Source organism: Carassius carassius, chromosome 28 (genome assembly GCF_963082965.1).
Source record: "Carassius carassius chromosome 28, fCarCar2.1, whole genome shotgun sequence".
Lineage (NCBI taxonomy): Eukaryota > Metazoa > Chordata > Actinopteri > Cypriniformes > Cyprinidae > Carassius > Carassius carassius.
In genome coordinates this window covers 8,042,020-8,063,443 of record NC_081782.1, presented here as the reverse complement: position 1 = coordinate 8,063,443, position 21,424 = coordinate 8,042,020, and the positions used below count along the sequence as shown (strand labels likewise).

The 21,424-nt window shown below is 35.4% G+C and overlaps 1 protein-coding gene across 1 annotated transcript in view; it reads right to left on the bottom strand.

Annotated features, from left to right (window-relative positions):
* Nucleotides 1-290: 290 nt before the first annotated feature.
* The window catches only part of LOC132107843 (FRAS1-related extracellular matrix protein 2-like), a 72,159-nt gene continuing 51,025 nt past the window's right edge, over nucleotides 291-21,424 (bottom strand). Inside the window, exons 7-24 of the mRNA XM_059514138.1 lie at nucleotides 13,607-13,756; nucleotides 12,369-12,578; nucleotides 12,048-12,245; nucleotides 11,753-11,917; nucleotides 11,091-11,273; nucleotides 10,082-10,212; nucleotides 9,830-9,985; nucleotides 9,371-9,674; nucleotides 8,406-8,537; nucleotides 7,917-8,248; nucleotides 6,261-6,465; nucleotides 5,964-6,068; nucleotides 5,323-5,450; nucleotides 5,043-5,177; nucleotides 3,348-3,474; nucleotides 3,073-3,260; nucleotides 1,699-1,845; nucleotides 291-1,621 (exon numbers count right to left, since the gene is read on the bottom strand). Coding sequence (XP_059370121.1) covers nucleotides 1,130-1,621; nucleotides 1,699-1,845; nucleotides 3,073-3,260; nucleotides 3,348-3,474; nucleotides 5,043-5,177; nucleotides 5,323-5,450; nucleotides 5,964-6,068; nucleotides 6,261-6,465; nucleotides 7,917-8,248; nucleotides 8,406-8,537; nucleotides 9,371-9,674; nucleotides 9,830-9,985; nucleotides 10,082-10,212; nucleotides 11,091-11,273; nucleotides 11,753-11,917; nucleotides 12,048-12,245; nucleotides 12,369-12,578; nucleotides 13,607-13,756 — 3,488 coding nt within the window. The 3' untranslated portion in view covers nucleotides 291-1,129. The remainder of the gene's footprint in view (nucleotides 1,622-1,698; nucleotides 1,846-3,072; nucleotides 3,261-3,347; nucleotides 3,475-5,042; nucleotides 5,178-5,322; nucleotides 5,451-5,963; nucleotides 6,069-6,260; nucleotides 6,466-7,916; nucleotides 8,249-8,405; nucleotides 8,538-9,370; nucleotides 9,675-9,829; nucleotides 9,986-10,081; nucleotides 10,213-11,090; nucleotides 11,274-11,752; nucleotides 11,918-12,047; nucleotides 12,246-12,368; nucleotides 12,579-13,606; nucleotides 13,757-21,424) is intronic.

Here is a 21,424-nt window from a genome sequence, read left to right as displayed (position 1 = left end):
TGTGAAGTCACAGGTTTGACTGCCGTTCCAGTGCACTTCTATGGGTTTAAGGTTGGAAAAATATGCGTTACGGGTTCACATACCTATAAATAGGAAAGCCAGTGAAACTTTTTTTTTATTTTTTTTTTATACAGAGCTGTATATATTCTATATACTGTACTACACTCTTGGGCAAAATTACATAAAAAATATAAATACTAAAGACTTCCAAGAGTCACATTGTTTGACCAATTAATCAGGGTTTTGTGCATGTATGTGTGTGTTGAGGCATCTCAAAGAAAAGCTCACTGTTATCTGATTAATGTTCATTTGATACCATGCTAATTAGCATCACATTATGATACAAAAGTCATGACAATGGTCTCAAAAAACCCCCCAAACAAACAAAAAATGGCTGACTGTGAAACATCAAAGAAATGTTACATGACAAAAATCACTGATCATTCCCCCAAACACTTTGACTTATAATACACTATAATACATTTATACACAGTAAGTGTAGATAAAAACTAAAAATAAAACCATGCAAACTTGATCGTGACCATAATGTAAAATACAGAAAAAGAATACTAATGTGCTTTTGTTGTGCCAAAACTGAAACGATTTCACTCTTCTGGAAACTTGATTAAAGCAAAAACACTCGTTTGATGTTCTTGACGTTATTGTATTAGTCCATTTCATTTGCAAAGTAGAAACAATAGCAGTGAAAAAACAAACAAACAAAAAAAACTATTTATGCATCACCCATCAGGTATAGACTAAAATTAGATTCTTTCAACCTTATAATACTAAGAAGTCATTAAAAAATGATCAGTGACTGAAAACAACCTGTATTTATACAATATCATCTTTCCCATAATACCATTCTTTCATCTAGCACCTTTGGATATAAAGTAAAACTTTCATTTGGATGAATATCAATGCCATCAAGCAGTAGTAGTTTACAACAATTATTAAAGCAGTGACAAAAGAAGTGCTTTTGAAATTCAAGTACACTTTGGGACCAAATCCAGAGGAGAGGTAGAGCGCAACCACTCCCAGTCACTGTGTCCTTGCGTGCCCGAGCAAATGAACAAGAGGCACTTGCAAACGAAAAGTGATTTGAATAAAGGGGTCCACTGTTGGGAAATCAAACCTCTGAGCTGTCATTGCTATCAAGGCCTTGTGTCATCATGGGCTCTGTGCTGCTGGAGCCTTTCGGGGACTCTGTGATGATCTTGTCCCGTCTAGATCGCACCACCAGAACGACTAGAATGACAAGGAGGATGGTGAAGAGAAGACCTACCAAGATTGCTATGATCAAGACAAGCCGGTCGTCACTAGAGTCCCTTTGATTCAATTCTCTAGGAATGATACCCTCCGCCTGGGATTCCTCATGAAGGTTGGGATGTTTCTGAGCGCTGCGTTCCAGCGCTATATGTAAGATGTTTGTGCCACGGTTATTTTCTGTGCCAATATCCTGAGCCAAATCTGGAGCGTGGTTGGCTGACCTTTTGGAAATCGAGTGGCTGTGTGTCACAGAATGATAGTCCAGGCTCCTTTTCCCGATGCCTCGGTTAGCGTTGTCTCTGGACCGGACAGTGTAGATGGTGTGAATGTACCACTCCCTGCCTGCCGACACCTGGACAGTGTTATAGTGTTAGAATCACAACATTATCACAGTGTTTCTTAATCTGGCAGCTGTTGTATCTCTCTTACCTGAAACAAAGCTGTGGAATCCAACCTAAAGCCATCAGAGCCTGGCTGCCTCACCAGCGGCAGCGCCTCAGGATCGTCTACAGCGAGGAAAGCATTGAAACTAATGCTGCCAAATGTTCTCGCCTGAGTTTCTGGCTGAGCTTTGTCCTGCAAAGCAGAATGAGTTCAAAATTGCACATTATTCTGCCTAATACTCAAGAATGTTCTCCATATTAAAGGAAACGTTAGATCTACTTGACATGAAAAATATTCAACATTTAAAATTTTCTTTTTGACTCTGATGAACAATTATTGGAACTGAACAGTGTTATATTTAACTAAAAGTATTAAAATTAATACAACGATTCTAAATATAAAATATTTGTTAACTGAAATAAAATAAAACCTAAATAAAAATGAATAAGAACCAAACAAACACACACACACACGTATGTATATAAACTTTTTTTTAAATATATAAATACAAATTAATTCAAATTACAAAAACAAAACAAAATTGTTAAAATGTAAACTTAAAATGAAAACGGAAAATATATGTGACTCTGGACCACAAAACCAAAGTGTAAATTTTTCTAAATGAAATGTATAAGCTTTCGGTTGATGTATGGTTTGTTAGGATAGGACAATATTTGTAATATACAACTATTTGAACCTCTGGAATCTGAGGGTGCATAAAAAATACTGAGAAAATCGCCTTTGAAGTTGTTCAAATGAAGTTATTAGCAATGCATATTTACTAATCAAAAATTACATTTTGTTATTTACATTAGGAAATTTACAAAATGTGTTCATGTAACGTGATCTTTACTTAATATCCTAATAATATTTGGCATAAAAGAAAAATCAATTTTGACCCATACATGCTTTTTGGGCTATTGATAAAAATATACCCCAGCGACTTAAGACTGGTTTTGTGGTCCAGGGTCACATATATAGAAAAACACTAATAATAAATTATAGTTACTAAACTAACACTGTATCAACTCGATCTAGATATCAGCTGTAATTTTTAATTTCATTGTATGTCTGCAAAATTTCCTAAATATGCTTATTTGTAACTTTGCAACAGTTTGTAACTTTGCAACTGTTTGTATGTATTTCCTAGATGCTACTGCAGGTTAGTTGTTTTTCGAGTCAAAGAAAACATACTTCAACTTAGAGATTGATTTATATTTATGACAAGTTTGCACTTTATAAGTAAATATGCAAATTAAGTTTTAACAAAATTCTTAAATTTTTCCTGGTGGCTTTGCTGTTTTCAAAATTTGCTTTTTTTTTTCTTTTTTTTTTATTAAATCAATAATATTGGTCATCTAATCTAGGTTGTTTAACTTTGCAAGGTTTGGGCTTTATTAAAACAGTGTTCATACTCACAATGATCTTAAATCGGTACAAAAGAGACGGTGAATCAGCTAGACAGCCGTACTCAAAGTTGTCAGGGTTGTATTTTGGGATGTATCCATCCGCCCCTGTGCATAGGAACACCTTCTCAATGTTACAGATGAAGGAGTCTCCAAGATTCTGAACAGGATCCACCATTACACGGCCGTAGATGACATCTCCTAAACAATGCAGCAGCCATAAATTAATGACAGGTGTCATATTTCAAATACTCAAGCAGAAATAAAGAGTTGTTCGTAGCATTTTACCCTCTGAGAAAGCCGTATCACTCTCCTGACCAAAGCCCATGGAGCCGTCTGACAACCAGAGAGCCTTTTTTGAAAGCAGCAGCATCTGTGTGTTAAGACTGAACTCTGCGGAGACTGGATCACTCACCTAGAGTCATCAACACAAAAGTGAATCTTCTTAGAAATACTTCAGTACATGTCAGATTTTCTTGTCTGTATTATAGCTAATACTTAATTTAAGTAGTGGCTTTTGAAGGGATTGTGTCTTGCAAATTATCATTATTCTTAACATATTGTATAATTTTAGAATTTTTTAAAGGTAATATCTTTGTTTATTAATAAACATAAAATAAATTAAGTTGAACAAAGTGGCCATACAAATATAGTCAGACCAGATAAAAGTTATATATATATATATATATATATATATGCAAACACAGCCGAGTTTCATTCATTCAATGAAAGTACGGTTTTGAACGAATCTAGTGAGTCAATGATTCATGATTACCCATTCTAAAAGGCAGTCACTTGCTTCATCCCTGAATAAATCAGCTGTTCAAATTAATAAATTGAATGAATGAATCAGTGATAAAACCAGTGACTTGCCGCCACCTGCCGGTGGATTTAGTTACATTTTTAGCGTATCATTTCAGTTATTTAAAATATTTCTGTATTCAAAATATTATATTTAAAACATGAATCTCCACATGAATGTATGAATTTAATTGCACTCATGCCACCTCTGTAGTACAAATATTTTTTTATTAATACTAATTTCATATGATTGGTAACTTATTTGTCTTATTCTACCTCTTACTATACTGTTTTAAATATAAATTTTTTAAAAACTTACAAACATACATCTTTAAATTTGACAGATGAAAATTATGACATTACAAAGGTAAAAAGAAAATATCCACTTTTAGGATTCAAATGTCATCTCATATTAGGAAGGATGATTTTTGATCAGAATTTGTGATTATTGATCAGAAGGTGCTCCTAAATGTTTTGAATTAGGAGGACAAGCACTGCTAAAAAGAAAAGTAGACATAGAGCAATGTGTAACAGTATATAAGATCTGTGCGTGAGGTCTTAAAGAGACAGCAGCCTAAATAAACCTGCTGCTGCTTTTCATTATACAGTGAAGACTACCCAGAGTTATTTCACAGTTGAATAGATTATAGTTAGATGTAAGTACTGTTAATTTAATTGGTATCTTATTGTCTTTGTGCTATTAATTGTCATTCATTTATTTGTTCTTATTTTATCATTTAATATCTACTTGTGTTTTTTAGTTCAAATTAATTCAATTCTGAGTGCGTGTGATTCGTGGGTGGTAAGGGGGCATGGTCTATGAGATATAGTCCAGTCACCACAGCTGGAAAAAATCCTAGGAAACACTGCATACATATAATAAAATTAGAAAAATGCCATTACAAAGGTAAAAAGAAAATGACCCTGTACATCACCTTAAGTCAAATGTCACCTCATATTAGGAAGGCTAATTTTTTATCAGAATTTTTTATTATTGATCAGAGGGTGCTCCTAATTTTTTTTTATTAGGAGGACAAGCGCTCCTAATTACAAGATGAAAAAACTGCTCTTAAACTGGGTGTGTGACAGGTATGGCTGTGGAATGGGGTTTGGTTTTTGCTTTAACCCTTGTCTCTGAGCTTGGCTATACAGCCTTTGATGAGTGCTTGATTCAGTAATGACCTGTTGGAAGCGTATGTCCAGATCAAAGGTAATTGGCTCTCTGGGGTGGCACACGGGACGGAAGCTGTACTCAACACCGGGAGGAGCCATGCAGGGAACCAGTTTCACCGTGTACGTTCCTGAGTAATCCCTCACCTGCAGTGAAAGTATTTCAACACTTACTGTATCAGAAGAGACAGTAAAGGAACCAAATAATGACAAATCCAATCATGAGCATATCAAGAGCAGATTTTGCTTTGAACAAAGAAAAATGGCACAAAAAGACATCCTAAACACTTACAGCAAAGTCAGAGATGAAGGTCCACTGCTGCATCGGCTGGTTATATGTCGGCTCACTTCTCACTAAACTAAGGTTAAAGGTCAGCCCGGGATGGTCCACACACATGACCATGGAAGTCATAGGGGAGGCTGTGTTGACACAAATGTTATTATTTGTTATTATCTCATCATAACTGGTTAATTTTTTTGACTTAATACTAAGAATGAAAAATGTTTCACCACAAAAGCAAAATGAAAAATGTTAAAACGCTATATTTAGCATTAATAATGTTTTTTTAAAAGGGGGAAAAACATTTATGACCAATTTTTTTTTAACACTTAGCATAAATTAAATTCATGAGATGTTTAAATATGAATGTTTAAGTAACACATTTTTTTTTTAATAAATTATAGTAAGAAAAATGTCAAAAACAATTTCTGCTTCCAAAAGTAAGCTTACATTTTTATACTCAAAATACAATTTCTTGTTTATTTATTTTTGAGTGAAATACGAGCAGGACATTTCTTGACAGTGTTTGTGAGTTTCATCCGATTACACAATAAAGATATGAGCTAAAAAGCAAATAATAAATAATTATTAGAACCAGATGAAATCATTTATAGGTACCATACAGAGTATATTTAATATGTTTAATAACACACCAGAATGTGCAGTGACAAACAATCCCCGAAAACGTGCTTCTGTCCGGAAGTTGACGACCAAACGGCCTTGTTCATTGATTCGCATACTTGTAGGATAGAGGGCACCTAAAAATAAATAAATTACATTTTTTATACTGTATTTCTGATCAAATAAAATCTGTCTTCTACATAAGAAGCTCACTACAAAAACAAACAACAAAATTACTGACTAAATAATTTTAAAATTTAATCTAAAATAGTCTAAAAATATTGCTAGATTTATTAAACTGTGTCTTGCATTTAGATATAGAAAAAAACATGCTGTCTTGCCTTGTAATTCTGCTTCCGGTGGACTACCGATGCCATCTCTCCACAAGATGGCAGTATCGTAAACAAAAGTGAGGCGCAGCTCAGACTGCAGGTCAAAGTGCTGCCAGCCGCCAGCGCCGACGGGCGAGTGAAAGACGTATGACACGTGCAGGGGCACGCGCAGGGTCACGTAAGACTGCACCAGGTTCAGCACCTACACAGGACAGAAAGGGCAATACTTCAGCGTATAATAACAACCCAGCTAACAATGCGGAGTTATTATATGCTTTTAGGAAGGTTAGTTAGTGGTTATAAAAATATCCTAAAAATAACTATTAGAGAATGTTTTATACAGGTTCTCTTTAGGTTTCAGAATCACAAACATTAATAGTAAGGTTTTCAAAAAATCCTAAAATCTTTAGAATTTCCTTCCAAATTAATGTGCTAAAAAGGTCAGTTTAATCTGACTTTAACTGCTATCCGCTAACTGCTACTCTCCAGGAAAACATTTTGGATGAATTCACTGATCAATTTCCCTGAACTTGAATGTGTCCTGTACACCCATCCATTTCTGTTTAGTGACGCTTGTCCACTTTAATTAACTGCAGAGTAAACCAACATAGCTTGTGTCCATGGTGAAGACAAACGACTGGCTCAAACAGGCATGTAAACAGTTGTCTAAAGCTTGTTTAAAGAGCTATACATTCTTTTAGCTAACTGAAGAGGAGGAAAGAAAAACAAGACACTTTTTATGATCTAAAGGTCAGTTTTGATTCACTGTCGGCGAAAGACAAGCAGTAAGTGGCTTAAAGAGGTACATAAAGCAAATGCCTTTGCCAATAAGCTAAAATGGCCGGCTACAGTATAATGGATTGATGTATCACAACTGTGAAAAAAGTCTTTCCTTTAAAATGTTTGGCAAAGACAGGGAATCCATATATCAAGAGCAGGAGTCTAACTTAAACCTTAAAACGTTTGAATAAATTCCTAAACTGACACTGAAACAAAACAAAAGACAGACAAGGACATGTTAACCCCTTTTAAGGGCACAAAACATTTAAAACTTCTGTTCAAAAGTCAGTAAAATTTTTAAGATGTTTTAATTAAGTCTCTTATACTCACCGAGGCTGCATTTATGTGATTAAAACAACAGTAATAACAGTAATATTGTGAAATATTATTACAATTTAAAATAACTCTTATCTATTTAAATAGATTTTAGAGTGTTATTTATGCATTTTGAATTTTCAGCCATTACTCCAGTGTAAAGTGTCACATGATCCTTCAAAAATCATTCTAATATGCTGATTTGCTGCAGCATTATCACAGATGAGAACAGTTGCATTGTTAGATTTTTTTGTAGAAAATGTAGTTTTTTTTTTTTGAGGTCCAAATAATTTTTTAAATATAAATGATTTGTAATATTATTAAACTCTTTAGTTTCACTTTTGATCAATTTAATGTGTCCTTGTCCAATAAAAGTGATTTCGTTATAAAATATTAATAACGTTTATATATAATAAGTAAAATATAATAAGTTATAATTTAAAAAGGTAAAATAAAAAAAATCCTTTGAATGGTAGTGTATGTACTATAGCTTCTTATTTGGCTGATGCTAAAGGCATGGCATGATTTAAATAGAAAAAATTCCTTCTCTTTCCTCACCTGTCCATCAGTCCCGATGGTCCCTCCACAATCGTTGAGAAGTTCAGACATGTCATAGTAGCTGACAAACTCCCACAAGCAGGCCTCCAGATGCAGGTTTCGGTAGAATCGTAGGGTACTTTGGCCCCTGAGGGCTGTGTTGTACTGGTAGGCTGCAGTCCCACCGATGGCATATGGATTGCGGGTGGCGTCTGTGATGAAACCGTAGCGTGTCTGAACCTCCGTGTGGTCCAGCAGGTTAGAGCAGCGATGGTTTCCTACACGCGTGCCATCTGGACTCAGAGTCAGCTCAAAGTTGGAGAGTGGCCGAGTGGAGACTACAGGTAACATTCCTGTCAAAGGGAATGAGGAGAATGATGTAACATTTATGCATCTAATCTGACACAGAAAGTGAAAAGCATTTTTTAATCCTTTCTAATTTTATAATTAATCTGCATGAAGCCAAATCTGCCTTTCACTATGATAAAATTGGTGTGCAGGTGCACTGACCGTCAATATGGGGCATGGTAACAGTCAGTTTAATGAGGTTTGGGTGGTCTGGATCTTCTGCTCCAGTGTAGCGCAGCCTGGCAGAGAAAGGCTCGGCTCCAACTGTGCCAACATGCCGAGGCTGGCACATACCTGATCACAAAAAAAAAAAAAATGAAACCACAGCAGTTTAAGGGAGGCGTATAATTAGGAAAAACACTGTTAAGTGAACATGAAACAATGTTAACAACCCAGTTTGAAATGGTATATTCAATCAAAACATTTTTAAGGCAGTATTAATTTCAATCAATTGGGAATTGGATCAGATTATAGTGTGTGAATTACATACAGTAAACATTTAAAGAAATTCTGAACAATACTAACATAAGTGGACTTTGGGTAAAAAAACAAGAAAAAAAAGATTTGCAATATCATCATACGCTATCAAAAATTAGCTGTGAAAATGATAGCAGCCCTGAAAAATAGCATAGCAAGAAGAAATTAAGATTTTTATCAGGTTCAAATGATGAAGAGCTCTAAAAAAAAAAGTCAGATTGTCACTTTTCTTTTTATCTCATTCGTGTGCCTAGAAGTCGAAGTCTAATATTGGCAACCTGATCTCATCATGAAAACATACCTGTGGGAACTTTTTCACAAAACACGAAATACATACCAATAAGCACTTATCAGTTCAGTTTCCAACAGAAATTAACACTAGAGGCGGTAAAACAACAAGCTATTTTAATCGTTTTTCTATACAGTTATCATTACAGCTGCATATGTTTCGCTTTCTGGACGTAATAAGCTTGCTCTGTAACTCGGCTGGCAAAAACGAACACTCTTTTAATGGACATTTCACTTTGAAAACATCACGAAACGTACATGGCGCTCCATATATTGTGTCTTGCAAAAAGCTCCCACAGGTACATTTTCATCATTAGATCATTCTCAATATTGGTGTTAATTCTGTAAAACAATTAACTTACCGTCTTCCTGGCTGATGGAGACTATGGGGCTGGTGAGCTCTAGGCCTTCATCCCCATTGGAGTTGACAGCCCGGGCTGCACACTGCACACGCGAGCCTGCCTGGAAGTACACTGAGTCTAATGTGATCGTTTTGGAGGAGGTGAAGAAGGTGTCAAAATCCACTTCCTTCATGGGGCTGGTCACACCGTCAGGTCCTGTCGGGGCACTGACCAGCCAGCGGTACCGGGTCAGGGTGTTATTGATGTGCTCAGCAACACAGATGGAGCCCGTTCGGTCAAAGCCAGCATACTTGGGGTTGCACGACTAAAATAAATATAGGAATATGTACATATAAATCACAAAGGGTTTAAACAGAGTTTATTTTATATTTAGTTTATTTTTGTTAAGCAAGTTTACACACATTCACTGTGTCTAAATTACTATTTTTCAATCATTATTTGCTTATGTAGTGAACCTACCGTGACACAGACTACAGGATATCCTGCGACTGGCTGAGAATCTCTAGTGCTGCTTGTATCATCATACTGCAACAGAGACACAACAACTGGCACTGCAGGGAAGGTCACATCGGCCATACTGTTCGTCTCTTCAATGTAGATGATGGCTTTGGTGACCTGAAGAAATAATGAAAACAGTGTGGATCCTTCATGGGTAATTAAATAAATACTACTGATTATACAAAGACATTTTTTTGGCATATTTTGGAGTACCTGAATCTCTGCTACCATATTCTCATCAGGTTTGAGGTGGACAGTGAAGGCCTCTCTCATCTCTCGTACTCCATCATACAGAATTTCCACCACCACTATGTGCTCAGTTTCTCCTTCTTTAAACTCCACATCTGCAGTTGGAAAATTTTCATTTTCATGTTTGATTTTGTACACGTGTTCTCTATGTACAGTACATTACAAGGCCTTTTTTAAAGTGTGATAAATAACCAGTGTTTGACAACATATATGTAAAAGAAACATGTCCGGCTCATGCGTCACTACCAATATAAAGATATAAAAATTCTTCTTTTAGAAAAAAAAAGAAGTCAGAATTACTTGCATTGTAACATTATTTTTTATACTAATCAAATAAATTTTCTTTCCAAATTCTCATAACTCAATATGTCCAGATATTTTAGTTTTGTATTTTTGTAAAAACAGTTATTCTCAGTGATGATTCTCATTAATTCTCAATACTGTAATGCATCCATTTTAACAGCATTAGAGTAAAAAAATACAAATACAATTTTTTTATTTAAATCGGCATAATTTAGGCAATAATTACACAATTATACATACATGTATGGTAGTATTAACAACATTAATACTTGTTATATTTAAATTACCATAAATTGGGTAAATATAACACAAATACTATTATGATGTATAATACTTAAACATTTTTTACAGTAATAAAAATGATAATTTTATTATTTATCTTATTCTTTTGTATATATTCTTGTCTGTCTTACTTTTATTTTTTTATATAACAATACTCTCAATGTTTTTATAGAAGAAAATAATGCAAAGACTTTAAAATAGTCAAATAAAAGTATTAATAATAAATGTTCTAGAAATAAGCTTATTTTTCTTTGATCGAGAGATTTCTTCAGGTAAAAATAATGATTATGGGGTAAAATAGGAACTAGATATGTCATTGGGAGGTTTTGTGAGATTCCCCAGTGAGCTGTCTTAGAAAACCGTGCTATGATGTTGTGTTTGAACCCACCTTCAGAGATGGGATGGTAATCTTCTCCAGAGGAAGCCGAGCCATCCTTTGTGTGGACCCGAACCACAGACACTTTAGATGTGTCTCCTGTCCTCTGGACCGGGATCCTCACCACTGAGATTTGCCCAGACTCACTGGGTTCAATGACACTGAACTTGGTTGCTCCGAACCTGATAATGGCCTCTGGGGAAAAAAGATCATGGGAAAGGAGAGATATATGTCAGCACCAAAATATCACTTAACTTGGGGTTGATATGGACCAATCACCCTAGACAGAAAGATGATTAAAGATCACATGAAATCAAAATGAGAATTTGAGTAGTCAGCCTCTAGTCCAGATCTATAAGATTTGAATCTATATATTTGCAATTGTGCCTATAAATGCTGACATAATACATTTATCCTGATCTTAGTGTGCATTAAAATTTTACATTAGTCTCTTTCATACTATTTTAAATATTTATTATGAAATAATGCATACTATTTTGTAAGTGTTTCCTCTTTATGATCTTCTATATACCTTAAATATCTGCATTTTCTGAATAAAAAACACTGCCTTACAGTTCATTCAGTACTTTTTAGGACTCTGACAGATAACAGGAATTGCAAGTGGAACAAAAGTCGGCACAGAAATGTGAGAAAGTGGAAGATGAATGTCTTACTGTCAGCATCGTCCTTTATCTTGACTAGTGTCTCATTCTGAGCCCCTATGGAGGCCCCGAATGGAGACTCGCTCTTGGGGCTTCCCAGCACCAATCTCAGCTCCTCGTCTTCTTCATGTTCGGTGTCATCCACAAGGATGAGGACACAAGGCTTCTCCACCTCTCCTACACAAGCAATCATTACAAAGTCGTTATTTAGTATGCACACAAATGTCTGTGTAAATTACTGTGTTTTCTTCATTATTAGCTCTTTTATAGAGATAAACACTCTTAATAATAAGTCAGAAAATAATACCTGGTAAAAAGACAATGGTGGAGATGTCCGTGTTCGGCCTCTCGTTGAAGTCCATCATGACTTGGGCCGAACCTTGACGGCTGTAGCATCGCACACTGGACTTGTAGCTCAAATCTCCACTCCGGTACACAATAGCAGATATCTGTCCATCGTTCTCTTTACCTGTGTACGTAGGATCTCGGAACTGCACCTTGGGCACTTAAAAAAAGTGTAATATTCAAACCCAAATCTTATTTATCTTGTTTTTTCTTGTCTAAGATAATAAGAATGAAACGGTATACTATATTTAGCCTTTTTATGGTTTAGTGTAAGGTCACTCACAATCTGAGATGGAGTCGTTGATGTAGATTGTTGCTTTTCCTGGTTCACCCAATATGCCGTTCATTGGCATACGGAGAACCAGCTCAAATTTCTCTGGCCCCTCCAGCACCGGCTGGCCCAGGTCATCCAGGATTGTAACCTTGAACGTCTGCATGTTGACGCCCGGGGAAAAGTCTAGGTTCTTACTAATCCCAACGTAGTCCACGCTAGCTGTGTTAAGGTTTACGGAATGTTAGTAAGACAATGGAGAAAATCTTCCAGAAATATCAACTGCACAAAAATAAGTTATCATAGGTTAAATAACAGTGAGAAAATAAACCTCTCTCAAGCGGAGAACTGACCAAACTTTTTTCTCTACAAAAAGAAAAAAAAATGTATACTGACACTAGACCTGTGAGAGAATACCTTTGTGGAGACACTTTATATTTCTGACCTGCTGTGCAAATAATTATTTTATTGATGTAAGTTTACTGTTATGTACTCATTCCTTAAATACATTGGCCTTTATATCAGAAATGTAATAGTGTATTATTTTAAAAGAAATTATCTTAGTAAAAATGAATAAATAACATTGGTTATTACTATTGAAATAATAATTAAAGTGTATTTTGGCAATCCATTTTTGCTGATTTTTTCATGTTTTAATCTAATTTAATTGGATTTATTTTAATCAAGTTTGTTTTAACATTCACAAGGTGTTTATTTAATTATTTTTTATTGAATTTACAGTGTGTGCAACTGTTTGAATGAGGTGCCATTTAGTTATATGCTGGCCTTTTATTGTGGTGACATTAATTTTAAATACACTCACTGTTGTTGAACAGGACTGGACCTTTCCAAGCCAGAATGAGCTACAACGTGAACCAGACAGTCGATAGTCTGACTCTATGATTAAACTGTTTAAAGACAACCCTTTCAACAATCTGGAGAGTGTTCAAAAGACTGTAAATGTGGATGTTAGTACAACATTAGTATTTCCAGATCATGTTAGAAAGAGGCACTGAAGACCAAGTTGTGTTTACATCTTGTCATTAAGTCATAGGATGGGCTCTTGTCGTCTGGCGCTGTCTATTGTTGAAGCCTGAGGGGCCTGTAGCAACATATTATTGGTGTAGATGTCTCGGAATACAGGCTAGATAATGTATTAGATCAACCAAGCATGTTTACAGTAATTATATATGAAAGCGTCTACACATGTAATACTAGGAACTGGCATACGCAATCTGTCTGCTACATACCTTCGGCTGAAACTGGCTCAGTTTTTCGAGACCGTACTGTGACAGTCCCGGTTTTGGAAAGGTCACTTCCGGTTCTCCAAACCCGGACTTCGACATAACCATCACTCTCATCCACATGGTACTCAGTTTCTCCAAAGTAAAACACTGGCGCTGTTGGACAACAAAGAGAGGTGTTTTATTGAGGGAACAAGATGTAAGTTTGATCACTAAATTATCATTAATCTAACCATGGAATAGTTAACTAAAACTAACATAAATAAGCCATATAAATTCTGTTACTTGAAATAAATGTAGCAAGTTGACCAAGTTGCCAAATCCGACACTTGTACATCAAACCCTGAAATAAAAACCTAGAAAAACCATATGGACAACTCCAAAAACTGATAAAAATTACAAAAACACAATCTAATTACTAAAATGAAAATGAAAATATGAAACATAAAAATAAACTATAAAAATACTATAATAGCACATCAATGATATTAAAACAATACTAGTCATAACAGTAAAGGAAAAACAGTTTTGAATCAGTTTTTGTCCATATAATAAAAGTCAGTGGGGTCCAAACGCCTCTGAATTTATATTTATATGGATTATTTATTATTTATTTATTTCCAAAATAGATTTTGTGTTCCAAAAAAAATCATATACGATTTTTGGGTGAACTATCCCTTTAAGACTTTTTTTCAAAATATATTTTGTGTTCTGGTGAAGAAGTAAAGTCTGGTATGACATTTGGTGAGTAAATGATGACAGAATTTTCTTTTCAGTTGGGTGAAGTGTCTTTTTAAGAGTGAGGAGCTGTCTGAGGTGACTTTAACAAAAGGTACGGGGGATGTGGAGATAGACGGGCTAGCGTGGACCTGTCTGTTTGCAATTAACACTTTACCCGACTTAGAATCCATGGACAAATCCTTGCTCATAGCTCCCTAACACCCTGTCTGCTGCTGAAAGGTCTATGTCACACTTAGCTTCCAAATGTGTTTTCTTGGAAGACACTGTGTCATGTACTGAAACTGATTGAGGGTAAGACACTGAGGGTGTTGAGAGAGTTTAAGCTGCTATATGTCCACGGTAGGAAGCGCATCTAAGCCTAAGGAAAATAAACAATATGTGTGATGAGACTCTTTTTTCACTCGTTTTATTCCTGTGTGGCTTGGAGGCCTCACAGGCGACGTGATAAAAAAACAGCAGGTTCATTTTTACCCCTAAACCAACACTGAACTGTTGACACATTAGGATGGAATGCACTAATGAGGTGAGTCTGGTTTGTTGTAATTGCACTTTTTCCATTAAAAAGCTTCAAATAGAACCACTTCAACATTTGAGCTTTTGTTAGACCCTATTATTGAATGATTTTACCTGCCACTGAAGGGTTATTCAAGCTCCAGCTCTTATATTATGAACTCAGCAACCATGAAAAGTGAAACAAGAAAATACTGATGGGGACAGAGAAGAGTGTTTGACTGACAGAAAGAGTTCACTGAAAAAATGAAAAATTATGACAAATATCTCATGCCACATTATGGCAGGTTTGATGTTTGAAAGCATGTCTTGTGAGTGACAAGTTTGGATGTTTAGAAGTGGATATGAGCGTGAATATACAGAGCAGCTTGGACATTCTGCAATAAATTAAAAAATAAAATAAAAAACAATAGAAATACATAAATAAATAAGACAGGTTTGTTATAACATGGTCAACAAGGCAAGGAAAAATTAATAAATCCTCAGTTTAATAACCATACAGTATACAGTTTGTAATGTCACATTAAGGTATTTTTAAAAATTAAATAAAATTAAATTAACCAAAGTGTACACCATTGTTTGGGGTCAGTAAGATTTTCCAATAATTTGTAAATATTTGATTAATTATTTTAAGGAAATTAAAACTTTTAATTGAGCAGGAATGCATTAAACCGATCAAACGTGACAGTAAAGTCATTTATAAGGTAAAAAAGATATAAGATATAAGAATCAAAGTTTGATTTCAAGGCTACCTTTTCACAGAATGTTCTTTACCTTGTGAAGGATGATTTTATGTAGAAAACCAGGGTCACATATGAAATAGAAACAATGTATAAATACAAACCTCAAACTTGCTTTTCTATTCCAAACTTGCCGTCCCAATGCAGCTGATTACTACTGCTAAAGTAAGAGCAATATTAATTATATTGTGTTTTATGTTTCCTGTTTAATGTGCTGAAACTACTAAATTACCAACTTTCATTAATGATCAAAGGCTTAGCTTAACAAACTCACAAAAAAGTCGACGTGTATTACCTGCAATAAAATGCACGTTACGTACGTGTGAAGCTGTGTTAAAGCTCTCGAGGGGCAAATACATCTTTAGGCACTGCCTAGAGGTTTGAGTCCAAGGGCGAAAATAACTAAATTGTTCACATGGTGGAAATCCCATTATAAAGTGCACACTTCAAAAAACTAAAAGAAAAAAAAACCTGAAGCAGTTATCTCTAGCTTTATCTAGGTCTTGGAGACACATTAAATATAATTGCATGATTGGCCTTGGCACTGCCAGCGCCTGTCCCTGCAGAGATATAAAGCGCTGTGGGCGATCGGTAGGTGATATGAAATGAGTTCTTTTGTTTGGCTTGTTGAGTGGATGCTCTTTGGTGTGTGTCTCGCTACTCCCACAATCAGATAAGGATCATTTGTAAAAGGGACAAACAGTGAGCTTCAAAGCACCACAGTCCATTAACTGAAAAGCAAACCATTGGCTCCTACACGACCCAAACCCAAACTCAACTGCTCCACTGAGTGGATTAGGTTACCCGTGTGGCAGGCTGCCATGGTGATTGTAGGCTAAATTTGAACTACTGAGGGTTTTCTTTCCTTCATAGGAACTGCAGACTGAAACATTAATGCATTATCTTTCCAAAACTTAAATGATCTGGCCTAACACTATAGTATGCTCTGACACTCACTCTTAACAGTATTCTATCTATTTCACTGCACGGTTGATAACTGTGGTCAAAAGCTGCTCTTCAAAGTAGCTCTAGCCAGCAAAGCTTTCACAAGGATGGACCCTGGAGACATTCACGCACAGCTTCCTCTCACCTCATTTCAACTCACTGTAATTAAACCTCCTGGTGGAAAAAGCCAAAGTAAATGTAATCAAAAAAGCCAGTGAAATGTAATCAAAGAAAATTATTGTTTAGTGTATAACGCCCACCCATGGCAGTTTATTAGATTTTTTTGTCAACGTTTTCTCTCTGACGAATTTCTCATAATAACTGCACATCAGTTCGAACATCAAAATTATGCTTCAGAGTTTGCTGATTGTTCTTTTGCCCAATGCAGATTGTAAATGTTTCATCAGCAGAGGGAGGGATTCGGTTCAAAATGTTTCGTCTTGAATGTCCATGATTAAAAAAGTAATATTTTCCTTTACTTATTTTAAACTGTATAAATTAAAAAGTGCAGTTATCAAACAAACAACATCTAAATTCGGTTGCAGACAATCTCGTTTTTAATAGATTCTTTTTCAAGAATTTTCTTCTTTTACTGAGGCTTTTTCTTCATTATGATACCATTACAATTGTATGAGGGTCAAAGACGAAAAAGTGTTTAAGCATAAAAAAAGTGTAATACTGCTTTAAACTGTTGTAGTCCCCCCCCCCCAAAAAAATGCAAAAAGTTTTCTGTTTTATTTTCTGTTTAACTTATTTGAAACCTTAAAAGTAGACATTTTACTTACATTTAATGTGCTTTCTATGGACACAAAATCACTTTTGTACATTTCTTTTGATGTGGACATCTTAACATCTTTGACCCATGAACCTGATATTTTTTTTATTATTTTGGAAAAATAAAATACATTTTTATATGTAAAATCAAAACATGTATTTTCAGACACAATATAAAACGACATAACTATAAAATAATATTTTTACTATATATATATATATATATATATATATATATTAGGGCTGTCATCGTTGACGTGTTAACGCGTGTGATTACTTTTACAATCCTTAACACATTAAAATAATTTCCTGTTGCACTGTACACATACTATAAAATTCAGTTTTTTTCTTTCTTTCATGCTTATATGGGCTCCTTTGGTGTCCTTTCAGAGATTCTAAGTGTCTTTTTTGAAAAGACATCTAAATTTATCTTGAAAGAAAATACAGATTTCTGAGAATCACCCTTTAGTCTTTTGGTTTACTTTTCTGGATGTAGCAAATAATGTAAAAATAAACATTTGAAACAAGATACATGGTCTATGCTTAATTTCATGAATTGTGCGATTAATCGCAATTAATCACAAAAAAAGGATTAATCTGATTAAAAATTGTAAACGATTGACAGCCCTAATATATATGTATATGTATAGTATGTTTATAATTAATATATATACACACACACACACACACACACACACACACACAAATATACATATCACATTATAATTTTATATGATTATTATAAATCACATAACATTATAATATGATATGAAATTATGTAAGTGCACACACAGTGAAAGAGGCAGAATGTACTCTGGGAGTCTTGTGCACTTCACATGTCTACATGCAGACGTGTGCTTGAACTTTCCTTAGCATTCCCACAGAGAGACAGCATTTATAAAAAGACCTCTGGGAAGAAGAAAATGGCAGAGCACATTAACACAGCGCTAAGTGTTTCTTAGCAAGAACACACTGTACACATTTCCACAGGAGCGGAATTGATTTGCTCTAATTTTCATTTTAAAAAAGCACCAGAACAGGTAATTCTCTTGCAAAAAAGCATCCGTACACGTGTATTTCAATCGCACTCGCCAGGGTGCTTTCTGTGATTGACAATGCAAAATCTGTGATTGCTGGCTAATGCCATATTACGTTGCCACTATTTATGACTGTTTAAAAAATGACCTGCATGTACTGTGAAGACCAAATTAAAGATTTCAGACATAATTTCAGCTTCTCTTTTTTTATACTCTTGTTATATTTTTGCATCAACTTTATGTATTCATTTAAAACCATTTAAAGAAATAATTCACCCAAAATGAATTCTTTCATCATTTACTCTCCCTTCATGTTGTTCCAAAACAGTTTCTTTCCTGTTAAACACAAAAAATATATTGAAGAATGCTAGTAACCAAACAGTAGATTGTATGCATTATATTTTTATACAGACTATGAAACTCAATGGCTACTGTCAACTGTTAGAATTTTTGTGTGAACTATCCATTTAAATTTTGCCTTGAACTATAATTTTTGTTACTGTTGACAAAATATTTCTCAACAAACAGACGGTAAAAGAAATGTGACCTAACAATTCGCTTCAATCACCAGCTTCTCCACAGGACATCCGCCTCGTCTCCTCCAGACTGACCCAGAATCAGAAGACTGGATCTTAATAATAGGCTCCAGACAGACAGCCACCTAAGCTAATTTTGCTCCCTCCGGATCCTCCCTTCACATCTTTCTCTCCAAGTGGTCCATATTTATAGCTTTATTAACCCAGCACACATTCACAGCAGTATAAATAGTGAGCCTGATCCTGAAGTACAAGTATCCTCTTGTTTTACAGTTACAATAACTCAAATGTGGTTCTTCCTCGATGCATGCGATAGTGGTTTTTGTCGTATCCAGCGGCAGTTACCACAACGTGCGAGAACACATCCCACTGCACTTATTATCAACACACAGATGATGTTGCCAGCTGATTCTTGTAACCAATACAATTACACAAGACATGTGAAAACAAAATATAAGGAGAGTAAAACCTGAAAAGGTTTGATATTAGAGTTAAGTTTAGGGATAAAGGCAGAGAACAGAAAATGCCCTTTTCTCTGTATAAAAACAATAGAAATCAATTGAAAGTCTCAACCTGGATAGAAAACCAAATGTGTGGGTGAGAAACTCAGTACAGACAGAATAGAGTATCTATCTATCTATCTATCTATCTATCTATCTATCTATCTATCTATCTATCTATCTATCTATCTATCTATCTATCTATCTATCTATCTATCTATCTATCTATCTATCTATCTGAATGCTCTGGACTGGGTTTTCATCAGGGATATCTCAATATGTTGGTGCACTGAGCTTTTCTTTTACTCTGACGAGTCTCTCAGTCTCTGCCACTGAAAAACAGCCCCAAAGCATGAAGCTGCTTTACTTTTGGGATGCTACTCCGCAGCTGATGAGCAATGCCCGGTTTCCTCCAAACATGATGCTTGGAATTGCGTTTCATCAGACTAGAGAATCTAGTTTCTCACAATCTGAGGGGTTCTTTAGGTGCTTTGTTGCCAATTCTAAGTGTGTTTTCATGTGTCTTCACTGAGAAGACTGAGTCTAGCCACACTGCCATAAAGACTGAATTGGTGGAGTGATGCAGTGATATTTGTCCTTCCGTAAGTGTCTCCCATCTGCATATATGATCATGGAGCTCAAGTAGAGGCCAGCTCCAGGAAGAGTCCTAGTTTTTTCAGACTTCTTCCACTAAGAGAAATGGACACTACATGCTTCTGTGAACCTTCAATGCATCAGAAATTTTTCTGATCTCTTTCCTAGATGTGTGGCTTGATTTAATCCTGTCTCTGAGTTATACAGGCAGTTCTTTTGACTTCAGGGCTTGGTTTTTGCTCTGATATGCATTTTCAGCTGTTAGACCTTTTATTGAGAGGTGTGTGCCTTTCCAAATCATACTTATTCAACTGAATTTGACAGAAGTTAACGCCACTCGAAGTTTAGTAACATCTACGAGCCATTTGAATGCTCCTGAGCAAATTTTCAAATGTCCCAGAAAAGGATATGAATACTTATGCAATGGAATCATTAATTTTTTTTAATTTCTAATAAATCTGTTTTCTGTCTGTCTGACTGTTTGTATGTTTCATGTTAAGACATTTCCACCCATGCTAATTTGTTACATCATGATGAAAATCTTTAACCAACTGCAGTAAAGTCCATTTTAAACAGACTATTTTTACCAGGAGTTGTTGCTGTCTGTGCGTGCTCTGAGTACTCTAAGTAGGTGGCACTCAATAAGCTGACATGGTGCTGTCTTTTCTAAAAACAGTCGATCAGGTTTCAGGTGTATGCGTCATTTGCAAAAGTGAACCTGCACTGCTGTCAGACAGTAGCTCCAGGCAATGTTTTCTCTCTTTCTCTCCTTTTTTTTTACTCCTCCTTGCTGAAATTCTTGACATCAGCCAAGAATCTGGACTGGAAAACAAGATAACAATGAAGATGCAAACAAAGCCAGTTTCTACACGGCAGTGCTGTCCTCCACCCTGTGTGTTGATACTTGACAAATCAGCCGTAAGAAATAGGATCAACCTGGCAACTGATAAGTGTAAGAGGCTTCCAATTGTCATTTACCTCACCTTGAAAATCAAGAGCTGAGGTAAAATCAAAAAGCGATAAACAAAACATATTTTTTCCTATTTCAGTAAGCTCAAACATTACCAGATCTATCTATCTATCTATCTATCTATCTATCTATCTATCTATCTATCTATCTATCTATCTATCTATCTATCTATCTATCTATCTATCTATCTATCTATCTATCTATCTATCTATCTATCTATCTTTCTTTCTTTCTTTCTTTCTTTCTTTCTTTCTTTCTTTCAGTAACTGGAACCATGAATGTAACCATCACTTTTCCAGCCACTTGATCTCCAAATGTTTCCTGTCAGTATTTCAGACATTTGGAATGGCTTGGTGACATTCTGGACAGGTTTACAGATTGAAAAAATTATTCCATGAAGTCTACCCTCATAAAAAAACCTTGACAGAGACATCAGTGTGGCACCACATTTGTGCTGACGCCTCTAGAGCTGACCCT